Here is a 16018-nt window from a genome sequence, read left to right on the forward strand (position 1 = left end):
CCTTACACTGACAAATTCATCAAAATCCTATCGAAATCCTATATATTTAAAATACACTATTGTAATTATCAACACATTATTTGTGATATATAAACAGTTTGTTCTATAATAACAGACCTCTATAAAAGGGCAACATCAAATTAACAATATGCTTGCTGTTTTGTGAGAGTACGTAGAGAGAAACGTCTATCGTACACATTCATACTCTTACTTTGCAAATAGACTGTTTTGACGATTCAAACTCTTAATCTTTTGATCACAAAAAAGTAACATTTTCGTTGCGCCATGACTCGTCTTCAAAATCCACATAGGAGGTATGATACTTGTATGCTTTAGGTGTAACCAAGTGACAGGTCTCTAGGTAGACGACAAATCCATCTCATATCTCTCCCCCGCTGTCAATCATTCACTTTCATATTCATGCATGCATAAATTTCATTTATATGCACTCAAACAGACTCTTCCAAACCCCCATCCACCATACATCTCTCTCTCTCTCTCTCTCTCTCCCCTCTTCTCCTCCAAAGAGAAAACCTACCGTTTGCCTCTCTGATGGGGAATGCAGCAGTTTCTTGTGCTCCATTAATCATATTCTCAAGCAGTCCAGGAGGAGCAGCAAAAGTTTTAACTTTGGATGGAAGAATGGAAGTTTTCACAAGGCAAGTAAAAGCAGCAGAGCTAATGGTACAGAATCCAGGCCAGTTTTTGTGCGAGTCTACCACCCTCAAAGTAGGCAACAGAATCCACGGCCTCACCGCCGACAAAACGCTGGAAAGACGACGGCTTTACTTCCTCCTCCCCATGGACCTCCTCTACTCAGTGCTAACACATGAGGAACTCAGCTCCCTAACTTACAAGGCTTCAAAGGCACTCAAGAACAGTAGAGGCTTCAAGAATTTCAGCAGGATTTTTCCGGTTTTCGGAGATTTTCGCTTGTTTAATGTTTCGGAATCCAAGAGATTGGATTGTGATGATTATGTAATAATTAGTGTTACTTCAAGCCATAATCCAGAGCCAGTAATATTATTGGAGAGGTACTCAAAGCAAAGATCATGGAAGCCTGCCTTGGAGACCATTGATGAAACTACTTGCACACATTGATATCCTCTTCATTGTAATTAAATTTTGATTTATTTATTCTTGAATTAATGTTAAAAGTAGTTGATATCTAGCTAACTTTGTGACGAGAAAGTTTCGTTTATGTATTTAGATAAGTCAATTTTGTTACTGATGCGTTTGTTAATTTAAGTCGTTCTCAGACATGCAAGAAAGTCTGAATTGTCCATTCGACATTATTTTAGCTTTCCCCTAATTCACATTGTTTTCCAATATGGATGTTACAGCATTAATTAGCTGTTTATTGTGAATAAAATATGTTAATATATTTCTAATTAAAAACTGAAAATTTAACTTTCCCCCTCCAAACTCATTTTTTCTAACCTCTAGCCCATCATAAAATATTTATTCGAATAAAACCTAATGATTAGGATCCAACTAAGCAACTTACCAAATTAAGTTTGTGTGTCCGTTTTTATATTTTTTGGATCCCTAATATACCCCATCTAAGCTAGTATGGAAAGTTCTTGTAATTTTGTTTTAATTGATCACGTGCATTGAATTTGGCAAGGCCTTGTAGCCATGAAATATGGGTCTAGATAGAGGAATTAATTTGGAATTTTCTTTTTAATTTCTACAATAACTTTCAATTTGAATATACCTAATTTAGTGTTTATTTTCAACAATATCTATTGTTTAATTTTATGAAAATAATTTACCTACTATGAAAATTAATTTTATGAAAACAATATCAATTGTTTAATTTTATACCTACAGTATAATTCAATGAAAATAGTTTACTTACTATGAAAATTAATTTTTTGGAAACAATTTCTATTGTTTAATTTTATGAAAATAATTTACCTACTGTATAATTACATGAAAAAAATTTACCTACTATGAAAATTAATTTTTTGAAAACAATATCTGTTATTGTTTGATTTTATGAAAATAATTTACCTACTGTATAATTACATGAAAATTAATGTGCCTACTTTTTAAATTTGTAACAAAATTAATTTACCTACTTCTTTTTATGGTATTAGTATACATAAATGTAGAATATATGTCCGTATATATTTGATCTAATTAGATTTTGGATTGGAGGAGTTCACACAATATAAAAAATATACTAAACAAATTAAATGTCTAGCTAAAAGAAACGTATAAGAGATTTGGTGGCATGATTTTGTAAATAAGCACAAATTCATGGACATCTTTTATCTAACATGACATCATCTTTAAAATTTGGGTTTTATTTAGAAGTTATAATATATATAGGTTTTTGTCTAGAGTTTAAGAGTTGCAAGGGTTTAAATCTAAAGAACCCAATTAAAAATGGTTGGGATTAGGTTAGTCGTCTTCCTGTTGTCTTCCACCTGTTCTAAAGCTGGAAAGTGATGAAAGCCAAATCAAGAAAACCAACCACCAACAAAAGGCTTTTCGTTTTAGATTCCATGATGGTGACATTGATTAATAATATTGTTTACTTATTTGCTAAAGCGAGATTCTCTCAAATTAAAACTCGACTATTTGTTACTTAATATTTTTTGGACAATATTTTATAGGCATATTTATCGATTTGCTCTTTAAATTTGTATAAAGCTACCAATTTATTCCCTAAACTTTAATTTTAGCCGATTACCCTCTTAAACTTTTATAATTAGTCAATTTCCCCCTTAAACTTTAATTTTAGCCGATTACCCCCTGAACTTTTATAAATAGTCAATTTCCCTCCTGCGTTAGATTTTAAAAGTTTACATCCAATTTTCCATCCATCTTGATCACGGAAACAACACATGACAACTATATGAGAACAAAAAGGATGAAAAATTGAATGAAAGCTTTTGAAATCTAATGCCAAGGGGGGAATTGTCTATTTATTAAAGTTCAGAGGGGCAATCAGCCAAAATAAAAGTTCAAAGGGGAAATTAACTAAGTTAAAAAGTTTATATAAGTAATCGGCTAAAATTAAAGTTTAAAGTGAAAATTGGTAGCTGCATACAAGTTTAGGGACAAATCAACAAATACTTCATATTTTATAAAAGAGTAACGCTAAGAGACTAACATTTCTTATTAAATGCATTTGAAAACTGACTATAGAAAGTATTCAACTTTTACAGCAATTAAAAAAATCTCAATAACTACAATTTCGTTTCAATTTGTAACATAGAAACATGCATATGAGGGAAAACAAACTTCGAAGTTTCGATCAACAAGGGTTGGAAGTGTTGAATAGTATATTTGTGAAGATAGAATTGTAAATATGGATGTACATATATATGTAAATAGAGTTGTAAACATTGTTGTTAATATGTCTAAGTAGAATTGTAAACCCGCAACAATGGGCGCCTTTGCTAGTTAGTACCTAAACTGAAATTATTAGTCTAAAGTGTGATTGATAATGTTACTTTGTCCAAAGTTAACCACAACTTTTTCTTGCAAGATTTTCTTAAAATACGTATTATTTTCGTAGAGCCATTTAGCTTCCAAATCGTGACGTAGATGGATAACATAAGATAAGAAAACACAATAATAAAAGGAAAAAAGAAAAAGGAAGAAAGCGAAATCCAATAGCCAAACCCTTTTTGTCGCGTTAAATACTTTTTTGGTCAACGTGTTTATGGTTAAAATATATTTTGGTCACCATATTTTTAATTTGGCTAATTTAAGCACTGTGTTTTACAAAATTGCAATTTTGATCGCTCTAATTAACTTTTTATAAAAACACATAAAAATATTAATTTACTAATTAAAAAAATATAAAATATATATAATTAATTGGTAAAAAATTATTTAATATATTTTAACACAGGGTTAAGGGAAGTGACCAAAAAAAAGAAGCTAAATGATGATGTCATTAAACAAATAAATACACTAGAATGATGATGTCATTAAACATTTAAAAAGAAAAAAAAAAGTGAAAAAAAGACATAGAGTGAAAAAAAAGAAGCGGGAGGGCGGCTTATGCTACACCGCCACTACAGATGGCACTGAGTGAAACCGGCAATCTAGAGAGAACCCCAGCCGTCGATGAAGTACCAATCCCATCATCAACATTCGACGGCGGAAGAACCCTCCCGTCGGCGAACAAGAGCCGTCCATTTCTGGGCTGGCTCACCATGACGCCTTCCAGCTCCGCGGCCGTATCGTAAAACGCAGCGTCTCCGAACCTCCTCTCCACCTCAAGAAACTCCCCAAGTGAAGCCGGCTTGGTGCCGTCGTCTTGGCAGAGGCGCCACCACCTCCTCCGCCGCCCCGCCACCATACCCACCGCCGACGAAGCGGCGGCGCTCTTCTTTTTCGGCTTCTTCGTCTTCCCGGAGCTGCTTCCGCTAGTACTACCGATGTTGTTGATGTTTCCGGGTTGGGGGTCGCGGAGGTGCTGGCTCGGAGCTCTGAAGGTGATGGCGGGAAAGCTCACTCCCATTAGTGTTCCTAACGTTGTGCTCCGATCGTGAAAGAAGGAGCCTGTAGACTGCGATTGAAAATTTCCCAACTTTTCGCAAGTTTTGTAAACCAAAATTAAGAAATTGACGAAATTGGAAGAAATGAGGGAAATGAGTTACCTCGGTGTCGAGATCGGAGGAGGAGACAGAGGAGTTGGTGGGGGAGGAGGGCGGCGGCAGCATATCATTTCTTGGATCTAGCATTTTCCCCGCTTTCTGTTCTTTCTGCGTGTTGGTTTTGGGGAGAGGATTTTCTGTTTGTTTCTCGGGAAAATTGAGATGGGAATTTGGATTTTGATCTTGTTCTTGTTTGAAATTTGAAGGTTTATTTAAAGTGTGGAGAGAGAGGGGGGCAGGGGACGGTGATGCATGGTTTGAAATTTGAAGGTTTATCTAAAGTGTGGAGAGTGAGAGACAGAGAGAGAGGGAGAGGGAGGGACAGTGTTGCATGGGAGAGATTTTTCAATTTGATCAGCACACGGAATGGTACATCACGTGTTATTATATAAATAGTGAGATATATAAGTTAAAAAGTTGATAACTTAAAAAGTAAAATTTCTTATCACTTACATAAAATATGTGATGTATCATCCGTATTCCCGTCACAATGAAAATTTTCTCTTTTTTAAGTGGAAGTTGGATTGTGTTTCAAATCATTAATGTTTGGGGCTTTGGAGGTGCTTTGTCCTTTTCCATAATTTGTTAAAGAAATGGTTAATATCAAATGAGTCCCCTTGGGTTTCTAATTATCACTAGTGGCCCTATATGTCCTTACATATTCTAAGTTGCTCTTTACATTTTTACCATGTGAAGGTAATTCGTCTTTAATCTATTATATTCTATTAAGAGAATCCTTCTTGTCAATTTTTTGTCAATTTTTTTTTCAATTTTATCCTCACTTTTGATACACAATAACAATACTTACATAAGTAAGGAGGGAAAATAGTAATTTTGTATCTTTTGAGAAAATGACAATCATATCCTCATCTTCTAGTATAGGGGGGGTCCCAACGCATTGAAATTAAGTACGTCTTGAATAATCAAGGAATCACCGCGATGATTACTTATATCATACCTAAACGACCAAGTATCGTTCTCATTTAAAACGTCTCTAATCCTAAGCTAGTAAAATACACATTCGTCATGTAGATACAAATACGTATAAAAGACCTCTTAGGAGTGGGGGTTATACCCTACTGTATTGAGTCAAACAAGTCACTCAATACATTATGGTAATGGTAGTTTCAAGTGCTCGTATTTAATACGTGTTGTTTGTGTAGATTTGTTTGGTATAATTAAGATTTTGGATTTGATGTTTGGGCATTTATGAGTCTCACAGTTTAACTTGCCAAGCAAAAGACTTTGGAAGCACATTTGCAGGTTTTGTCCCAAAAAATTGAAAAGCTGCCGACACGACACGTCGACACCGGTGACCACTACTCATGGTCCTCCCTCCTCTCATAGTCATGGGGACGTATGGATAATATGGTCACAGTAAACATCAAATTTTAAAGTTCATATAAATTCTAGGATCGGCATTCAGATTTTGCATGTGTCTATAAGTAATTTGACTATTTCTCATATTGCCAATTAATTTTAAGAAGCTTTAATGAAAAGGGCTTGAACTAACAAATATTTCACCAAAAACCATCCCAAAATTTTTTTTTAACCAAAAAGGCTCAATGTTTAATAAAAAACCATCCAAAACTATTGTCCACGGTCCAAACTTACAAGCCCAACCAACTACAAATCTACACTTCCTTAAATACCCCTAAATGATTCGATATTGTCCTGACTCTTCACCAACCTCAAACCAGCACGAAACCGTCATAATAACTCTCTGTCTTCCTATCAAATCGAATTCTCCAATTTCAAAAACCATCAAATCAAAGTTCAAATCAAAGTTGAAAAATGAAGCATTCATTGGAACAAAGCCGCCGAAACAAGTTCAATGGCAGAAATTCCATTGAAACAAATTGGCAAAAAAGCAATGCAAAACGTACCAGAACCTCCGTCAGAACAAACCGGCGAAAAAGACGTGGAAAACATACTAGAACCTCCATGTGAACAAACTGAAGAAAAAGAAGTGCAAAAAACCATCGTTGAAACAAATCAAAGAAAAACTAACACTGTTTATGGAAAAAAAAAACTAACACTATCTCTGGAAAAGGAAAAAAAAAAAAAACATAAAACTGTTTCTGGAAAAACATAACACTGTTTCTGGAAAAATCAAAACATAACACTGTATCTGGAAAACTAAAACTGTTTATGGAAAAAAATCAGAACCACTGTTGAAACAAACCGGCGAAAAACTAACACTGTTTCTGGAAAAAAAAAAAAAAAAGCTAACATTGTCTCTGGAAAAAAAAAAAAACCAAACATAAAACTGTTTCTAGAAAAACCACAACATAACACTGTTTTAGGAAAAATAATTTGATACAGTGTTTGTTTTGTTTGTGTACAAACAAACACTGTATCTGGAAAAAAAAAACAAAATATAACACTGTTTTTGGAAAAAAATGTTGGCAAAACTGTATCTGGAAAAAAATATATATTGTATCTGAGAAAAAACTGAATAAAAAGCTAACAAATCTCAAATTTATTTTATGGAGAAACAAACGATGAACTCCACTAAAGAAGAAAAATTGAAAAATAGTACCTCGAATTCTTCTTTTCTTCTTCATCAAATTGAAAGGTTAATAATAAGATGAATGAGGAGGGAAGGGTAGAAATTCACCTTTGGCTTTTTTGCCAATGTCGGTGAAAGTGCAGATCCCTTGCTCATCTTTACAGAGAAGACAGAGAGAGAGAGTGAGAAATTTTGGGAGGGAGGAAGAGAGAGAGAGTGACAAAATCATACCGTTTTGCTTGTAAGAGATCGTTTCCGATTTTCACAGAGATGGAGACGGCTCAAAATTAGGTTTGGGGTCGAAGTTGTGGTTTTTACATAGTGATAAAAATGGAGTTGCTATGTGAGATTAGAAAGAAAAATGGAAGGTTTTGAATGTCAAGAAAAAATAGGGGAGAGAATATGAGAGATCCATAATGAAGAGAGTTTAACGGACAAAAGATTGCCGTTAGGGATAAAATCATAAACTCAATATTTGGGCCATTTTAATTAGACTGATTTATATTGTGCTTTGTCCTAACCATTAAATAAAGTTATTACAATGTTTTTGGTTAAAACTCAAAGTTTTCAAACCATTTTCATTAGTTTTCCTTTAATTTTATTGTAAAATCCCAACTTTCTTCGATCAGGCCGGATCAAAATACAAGTGAATCTATATGAGATATAAGACGTTCCATATAAATGACGTGGTTGTGTATCACCCCCGGAGTTTTTTCTCAATGTGAAACATTCCAGGCAGAAGTAGCAATGATTGCCCCCAAACGAGTGACATAGATTACCATCCTCCGACGTTGCTTTGCTACAAAAACTACGTAACACCTCATGTTGTGTTGGCGTGCATCGAGCACCACATCGTTTGGAGTCTCATTGATGACTAATTCTTTCGAAGTATAACGCTGAGGTGGTGTAGGCTCCCCTGAGCGTGACTAATCCCAGCTTTCCCATGTGCTACTATCAGAACTGTAAGATGCCCTCATCTCCAAAGACATGGGACATCACAGAGGAGAAGAATTTTACTTTAACGGTCCAGAGCTGTGGATTTGTTTATATCAAACTCCATATGGCTGGTAGGACGTCCTATCTTTACCAGAAAAAACTTGGGTGCAAGAGTAGATATATCTCCCACTCATTTGCGCGAGACATATAAGATCATCTCTAATCATTGGACTAAAAATTTAGGTTTTAACCTAGAAACAATTTTTCTCCTCCAACTCTTATGACCTAAATTTTTAGCCCGAGATTATTAAAGAATAAATTTAGACTAATTTTTTCTTTTAAGTAATTTAAAAATAAATAAAAATTATGTACACTATCCTATTTTAATTTTATGAACATTTTAACCTAAAAATATTTAGATTCCGATAAATATTGAAAAATCACTAAACTTTGGTGAATTTTGAGTCAAATATTTTTTTTTAATTATTTTAGCAGTTGGATTTAAATTTGGGCAATTAGATTTTTTTTTTTTTAATGTTAGATTTAATTATATTCAATCTTAGCTGTTCAATTCAATAAATCCTGGAGGACATGCCTACGTGAGTGGGGTCCAGCTGATGGTGCCCACACCATTTTCTAGGATAAATCCTGGAGTATTTCTGGCTTTGTTTTAAGTTTTAGGTTTTATGTCCAATTTTCCACTTGGGTTGGGTTGGATTTGGGAGGGGGATAGAAGGGAAAAAATAGGTTATAGCCTATAGGCCAAGAGTTGGTCTAAGGGGGTTAATATCACGAAACGTAAAATGCATACAAGAGAGAAATAGCCACTCACCGCGGCAAAATCTTGGTGGGAGGAATGTACCCGGAATACAGTAGGATCTCTCCGCAACCACTGGTGAAGTCGCTGGTCTTGGCCACTCACCGGCATGCACGATCTGATGGTCGTTATAATTTGGTCCCTGAGTCTGACAAATAGTCACCTGCACTGCAGTATTCAGTTATGCTTTCCCCAACTACCATTTTAGAAACCTGGAAATACCACATTAAACACGGAACACTGGTGTTTATCTAAGCAAATAATAAGAAAACAAGCGGAAAATCTACAGGATCACATTGCTTGAAATGAACGGATGAGATTTAAGAAACATATCCCATAGCTCCATCATACCCCATTAATATCCCGATGCACTTAAAGGCAATAAAATAGATAATAATACGATAAAAAAAGTCACCTGGAAATAGATAATAATATCAAAAAAGTCAATAAAATAAAATAATGGGGGACCGGACAAAAACGTGAAGATAATAGTACCAAAAAGTGATCAAATCCACTGCTAAACCAGCCAGTTTTACATGGAATTGTAGATCCACCACTTTAACACTTGCTTTTTCTATCACAAATTGTATTCCCTACCACACATGCACTCCCAATCTTCAAAGTTTCCCGCTTCATTCTTTTGGAGTTCAGCTGTTAGGAGTAAGGTGGTGGAAAAGGCAGCAACATCAACCCCCTCCAAATGATTGCTTTTTCTAAACCCTACGAATGTATTCCTTTTCTATAAACAGAAGTTGAAATGTACATTAACGAAACCTTCGTCTGGTTGTCGTGGACTCAAACCCAGAAAAAATGTCAATCTGGCTTGAATCTGTGACCATAATCAATCTGATCTACATGGGAGATAAATCATGGATATAGTCATCCCACATTTCACTTGCAATCGAATCCCGCATTTGCGAAGTGAATTCCAGTTCTTCTGTTTCAAAAGAAATGTCCAAAGCAGAGGTTTCAAAATGCATGATTGGTTGCTCCACCTCCGCTAACGGGGGAATTGATTCCTCCATTTGCAGTATGGTGTCCTTTTCGTACATTTTAAAGATCCAGTCATCTGGTTTCTCCTCACGGATGAAGTTGTGTAGGGCACAAGCTGCCACAACCAATTTGACTTGTGTTTGTAATGGGTACGGAGGGGCTGACATCAATATAGGGAAGCGTTCTTTTAAAGCCCCAAAAGTGCGATCAGATGCATTTCGTAGCAATGAGTGTCGCTGATTAAATAGCTCTTTTGCATCTTGAGGTTGATAACCACTAGGAAACACCGTTGAGTGATAAGGTATGCCAGGATATGGAGCAATGAAGCCAGGCATGTTTGGATACTTCTTGTCCACGAGGTAGTATTTCCCTGTTACAAATTTTGATCCCAACAGTGGTAGTAAGATCCCACAGTAATTGTAGTACTGACAGAATAAGATCGTTTCTATATATTTTCCAAACAAGTAAACCACCATGTGTTGCATACATGGGATCCTGCAGTTTCCAGTTCATCTAATTTTGACAGTACATTTACTTCTAGAAATTATTGTCTAATAAGTAAATTATAATCTATTTAATCTGCCTTGTATTTTGACAGTTGAAAATGCAAATCTACTACATCCCCATTATGATGCGAGCTAGCCAAGATAGAGCTGATCTTTGGAAGGAAGATGGGACAAATATGTCCACCAAAATGTAACAGATGTGTAAGAGAGTTCACACTTCATATGGTGGCTTCAGTGTAATTTCATAGAATAGGAAAGGACAACTTTGTCCAACAGAAAATCTCACATTCAAGGATGTTTAGTGAATAGTGATTGACATGAATTATGATCTATAATCAGGCAATCAAACTTGTGTCCGTATTGGCATCACACTCGCGCTAGCATGCTGGCTTTTATATATGATAACATTATGAAATCAACTAAACAGAAGAATACTTTTTTAATGACTATCAATTTAAGGAGGAAACACAGTTTTCTACGTTAACTGAGCGTTTAATAGTCCAATTCAGGTTGGCAATACCTTCTGGCATCTGCAATTTGTTTCGTCTGGTGAGAGCAGAATTCAAAACTTGCAAATCTGAAGCAGAGCCTTCCCAACCAGCCAAGACATAAAGGAACTTGAGATCAAATGAGCAAGCAGCCAGAACATTTTGTGAAAGTAAGCCATTCTTGTCGCGGAAAGGTCCTTGCTCATCTACCCCCACCATCACCGGGAAGTGTATGCCATCAACTGCTCCCACACAATCCTATAGGATAAAATTTTTGAATTGTAAATCACATAGAAATGAGATACATATCATACTTGGTTACTGTGGGACTACCTTAAAATATGGATAAAATCTAGGATTTTCTGAAATTTCGGATGGAACATCAGATCCTGGAGGCTGAAAGAAACCTAACGAAATTGCCATTACTGCATTTAAGACATTGTTGAAATGACGACTAATGGTTTCCCCTGAATAACGGAATAACTCTTGAACAGCTCGAGTCCGTAGATTATGACCAATTATGAACAAGAACATGGCCAATTGCTCTTCAATCTTGATTCGATTTGTGTGGCGCAGTAGGCCTTTTCCTTGCAAAATATCACACAACTTGTAGAAGACATGCTTATCCATGCGAAAGTTCTCTAAACAGCGTTCATTTTGACCATTAAGGACTTCATCTATAAACTTTGCACCAGTAGATGATAAAGCATGACTAAGTTCTTTCGGTATATAATTCTCATAGACTGTATCCTTTTCATCTTCAGAGATCTCCATTACCAACTACCTTTGCACAGCAATGTATGCATTGAATATCAGCAAGTATATGGATGGAGGTCAAACATAAAGAAATGACAAAACAAAAGGAACAGATTCGATATCAATAAGAGAGTACAGCTTAACAACTCTTGCCAGCTAAATGATATCGAAATTACATGATTTCTAAATGAAAAGGTCATATATGAACAAGAAAGAGTGTCAACTGTTAAACCCCATAATTCAAAGAGGTGTTGCTTCCTCATAAGCATTCTACAACAATGATACTTTTGTGAATCACCTTAAAAGTGAAAATCTATGAATCCACCAGGATAACCGAGTACATTAATTTAGACACGAAGAGCGACCATCTTTAAATGATGCTGAGACCATAATATGGACCATTCAATACACATGGAATGAAAAGATAAAGAGTAAGATAAAAGCATAAAAGTCTGGTAGCGAAGAAATGCAGAAAATTACAGATGCTTGCTCTCTCAAATTCAAGTACTTTAGACTCAACTCAAGTTAACCTTCATTTTAGCGAATGAAGGAGTCACCTGCATCAATATTTTCTAAACACTTATCCCTAATCTATTTTAAGGTCTTTTTCATTGATACACTCATAATGTTCGTAACAGAAGCACACGCGTGCATCCACACACACAGAATAAGGTTCTAAGATATGGCAGTACACTGAAATGTGTACTTCCTTCACATTAGTGGTTGTATATGCGTCCAAAGCCCGAAAATATCAGCATTCAATAGACAGGGGAGACTAAAGTACTAGCTGATGCTAAACCAAGCTACACCAACCGGATAAATTTCACAAAAACGACTCGATACAAACATAAACCAAAACAATGCAATCACAAACAGGGTAACAAATAATCTACGCAGAAAACCGCGAAAGTTACTGAAAACTTCATCAAACTCGAAAATTACAGAAACCCAGAATCTAATATGTGCAGACCTCACCACTAAAGCATCACAAACAGAAATTACACATTCAAATGGACATCAACAGAAATTGTACGCAATTCTGCTGAATTCTATAATCTGAAATAAGAAATTAACCGAATGTAAAATCAATTTCTGACGAATTCTACTTACAATTTGAATGGAATTAACCAAAAGATTAAAATCCAAGTTGAAGGAACGAAATTATAATCGCCACTAAACAAAACCCAAGTGGGAATTTATCGAAATCGAACGCCCATACCTGCGGAGAGCTGAGCTTCTGCAACTTCAGGAGGCAAACGACGTCGTCGCCGGCGGCTTGGGGGCGGAACGAGAGAAATGTGTGAGATGAACAGAATCGTTGGGTTTTTGAATTTGAGGGAGTTGTGAGTGAGTGAGGTGAGCCACTGAGTGACGTTACATTCTCCGTTGATTCTGTGCGTGTGCTTTTGCACTTTGCCGTCTCTCGCGCTCTCTCCTTTTATTTTCTCGATAAATTTGTAATTTGCAGTCTTCTGCAAACTTCAGACTGGGGGAGGAGGGTAGGCTGGCAATTTCTTTTGCTACTGTTACTTTGACACGAAATGATATGAAAATAATAAGTTTTGAACAACACGTTAATAATTCGGGCTATTATTCAGTCACATATTAATAACTCATTAAAAAGTTAAGTCACTCATTAAGAATTTGATAAGATATTGTTTATCATACATAAACATTAGACATGATAATTTCTTGCGTTGCCTATCACGAAACGACCGGTTAACAAATCTGTTCATTATTGAATTAGTTGTTAAGAACATTTGTTGGGTGTGAGGGCTTTTCTCTTTCTTTTTTTTGGGCTAAAACCATATTTCTCAAGAAACCCTATTTTGTAGGAGTGTGTTTTCAGAAAGCCCAAATTAATTCCTCCATTCTTGGCCTAATGAAGGCCTCAAAGTCGACAGTGACTTAGCCCATCTCTAACCAACCTGGCCAAAGGGGCATAGGGTTAAAAATAGCTTAGAATGACATGAAAATCGTCTTCAACCGAGGACTAGGTCAAAGGGCTTATGAACCCCACCGGACCCAAACTCCCAAATCAGGCTAGCGGGCTGGCCATTTCCAGCCAGCCAACCCTTCATCACCAGAATGTCAAGCTTGACATTTTGCCATCCCTTCAACTCCACGGCTGGCCATTTCCAGCCAGGCCTCCAGTGCCATAATGTCAAGCTTGACATTTTGCTAGCCCTCCAGCTCCACAATGTCAAGCTTGACAATATCTAAAATTTGCACAACCAATTACATATTGACATGTGACACTCGAAATCCTATTCAAAAAATTATTAAGATTACATAAAGATAAGAAATTTGGAGAGTTACTCACTTTAGCGACACGTGTCACTCGAAATCCTATCCGAAAAATTATTGAGATTACATAAAGATAAGAAATCTGGAGAGTTACTCACATTAGTGATACGTGTTACTCGAAATCATATCAAAAAAATTATTGAGATTATATAAAGATAATAAATCCGGATGCTTATTCATTTGGCAACAAGTGGCACTCAAAATATGTCCAAAAACCTTATTTTAATATGGTAGTTTAATTTGATTAACCATATTAATTTAATTAAAATAATAAATTATATTTAGCTTATGGCTCTTTGGCCCTTTCGGTTGGAGATTGTTTGTCAAAGGGCTATGTTTGGCCTATGGCCCTTTGGCCCTCTCGGTTGGAGACAATATAAAATATGACATAGCACTGTTCATTAAATTATAATTTATTGCAGGGCTAAAGGGAGTCCTTTGTCCTCATTCGGTTGGAGATGGCCTTACGTGCAATGAGAGGACACCAAGGGGACATTGTCCCAAACTCATAACGTGATGTCATATAGACAAACAAATTTGAAGCAACGGTATTGGGGTACAGAGATGTACTAATTTGAAACAATGGTATTGGGGTACAGAGATGTACTAAGCCACACAATAAGGTCAATGATAATATAGAATCGAGTTTGTCATTCATGGAAGCCGAATTTAAGATTTGTCACTTATAAATTTGAGAAAAATACCCATTAAGATTGTACTAGTGCTTGTAGCATGTCATTTGGCAGACTAAAATACAAGGGTTTTTATTAGGGAGTTTTAATGAAAAATCTGCGGTACTGTTTACTTTAACGAAAAACCATATTTTTACACTAAAAAGTCAATCCTATTACTATTCACTTTACCCTTTATTTTGTCCTTATCATTAAAACTTAAAGTTTTTAAACCCTTTTCATTAGTTTTCTTTTTTTATTATTCATACAGGCATCTTGAATGTTGTTGGAGCGAAAGACTGATTTAAGTGTCAGAGTGTTCTTGTAGGCAGTATGTACCTCCCGCTTCCCTCATCAATGGTAAATGAGGAATGAAATCGTTGGCTTCTTAATCTGGTTATAAGATTACTTGTTGAAGGATTAGAGGACCCAAATTTTTTCGTTCCAACTAGTGTATAGGACAGGTAAGTCACTTCCCCAAATATAAGAGAAATTTCCTAAATTTTGTCTTTGTGCAGAGGGTTTTTCTTTTTTTTGGGACAACATCGACATCGTTGTGCAGAGTTAGATATGAAGCTTACAGCCAAGCTTTTGTGTTTTCCTTCATTTGGTTTCTCTCATGTTCCCAACATGCAGTGCACCATGAAGCTTCCTATATATATATATATATATATATATATATATATATATTTCACACACATAATTAGGAGCGAAATTAAAAAGTTAGCTCACAGAGAAAACAACTAAATAGTGGCAGATCCCCGTTGCATTCCAAAAGGCGTGTGCAACGTCAACTTTTTTATTAAGATTTTCGATGGGGCATTTCTTTGAGCACTTGAACAATTCATATCATTATGTGTTTAGTGTAAATTTTTGTTCAGGGATTGGATAGCCTCCCAGTCTAAACTTTTAGAATGAAAAAATTGTAGTCATTTACTTTTATTTTTATGTATATTCTTATTTTTACTTTTAAATTGAATAACTCAATAAAGAATTGAGCGATAAAGCTAAATAAGTGCAAAAATAGTACATGTTAAAATCATGAGAGTTTTAACGAAACACTTTCGAACTGTTCATTTTTAACGAAAAATCATATTTTTTTTACCTTTTCTGTTACTATTCACTTACGCATTTATTTGTCATTTTTCATTAAAACTAAAGTTTTAGACTTTTCGATAGTTTTCCTTAAAATCATTCTTTCAAATTTGGAAAAAAAAAAAAAATCATTTTTTCAAAATAGGGTGGAAAAGAATTGAGCTCTTGCATGACGGTGTAAGTTTAAACCCTATCGATGATTAATATAATACCTAATTTAACAAAATTTATCGTTTGATCTAAAAAAAAAAAAAATCGCAGAGAAGGCCCATATTTATTACCAAAAGAATTTACTTACCATCACGGGGACACCTC

General features: G+C 35.4%; 3 protein-coding genes across 4 annotated transcripts; 1 reads left to right on the top strand and 2 right to left on the bottom strand.

Annotated features, from left to right (window-relative positions):
• Positions 1 to 506: 506 nt before the first annotated feature.
• LOC103950664 lies at positions 507 to 1101 on the top strand. The gene has a single exon (XM_009361895.2). It carries the CDS (start codon positions 553 to 555, stop codon positions 1099 to 1101), a length of 549 nt encoding a protein of 182 aa, XP_009360170.2. The 5' UTR covers positions 507 to 552.
• A 2828-nt stretch (positions 1102 to 3929) lies between these two features.
• Positions 3930 to 4975, bottom strand: LOC103950665 (uncharacterized protein At3g17950-like). The gene is made up of 2 exons (XM_009361896.3): positions 4626 to 4975; positions 3930 to 4534 (listed from the first exon to the last, which is right to left on the bottom strand). Exons 1-2 carry the CDS (start codon positions 4707 to 4709, stop codon positions 4022 to 4024), a joined length of 597 nt encoding a protein of 198 aa, XP_009360171.2. The 5' UTR covers positions 4710 to 4975; the 3' UTR covers positions 3930 to 4021.
• A 4341-nt stretch (positions 4976 to 9316) lies between these two features.
• On the bottom strand, positions 9317 to 13160 carry LOC103950567 (putative nuclease HARBI1). 2 transcript variants are annotated; one of them, XM_018648275.2, is made up of 4 exons: positions 12850 to 13160; positions 11208 to 11654; positions 10907 to 11132; positions 9317 to 10250 (listed from the first exon to the last, which is right to left on the bottom strand). In XM_018648275.2, the coding sequence occupies exons 2-4, from the start codon at positions 11646 to 11648 to the stop codon at positions 9739 to 9741; spliced, it is 1179 nt and encodes a 392-aa protein (XP_018503791.1). In that variant the 5' UTR covers positions 11649 to 11654; positions 12850 to 13160; the 3' UTR covers positions 9317 to 9738. The 2 variants fall into 2 exon arrangements, with proteins under 2 accessions (XP_018503791.1, XP_009360070.1); XM_009361795.3 differs by having other exon boundaries at positions 11208 to 11658.
• Positions 13161 to 16018: the final 2858 nt, after the last annotated feature.

This window comes from the organism of the source record quoted next, unplaced genomic scaffold (genome assembly GCF_019419815.1).
Source record: "Pyrus x bretschneideri cultivar Hongxiangsu unplaced genomic scaffold, Pyrus_bretschneideri_v1 Contig27, whole genome shotgun sequence".
Lineage (NCBI taxonomy): Eukaryota > Viridiplantae > Streptophyta > Magnoliopsida > Rosales > Rosaceae > Pyrus > Pyrus x bretschneideri.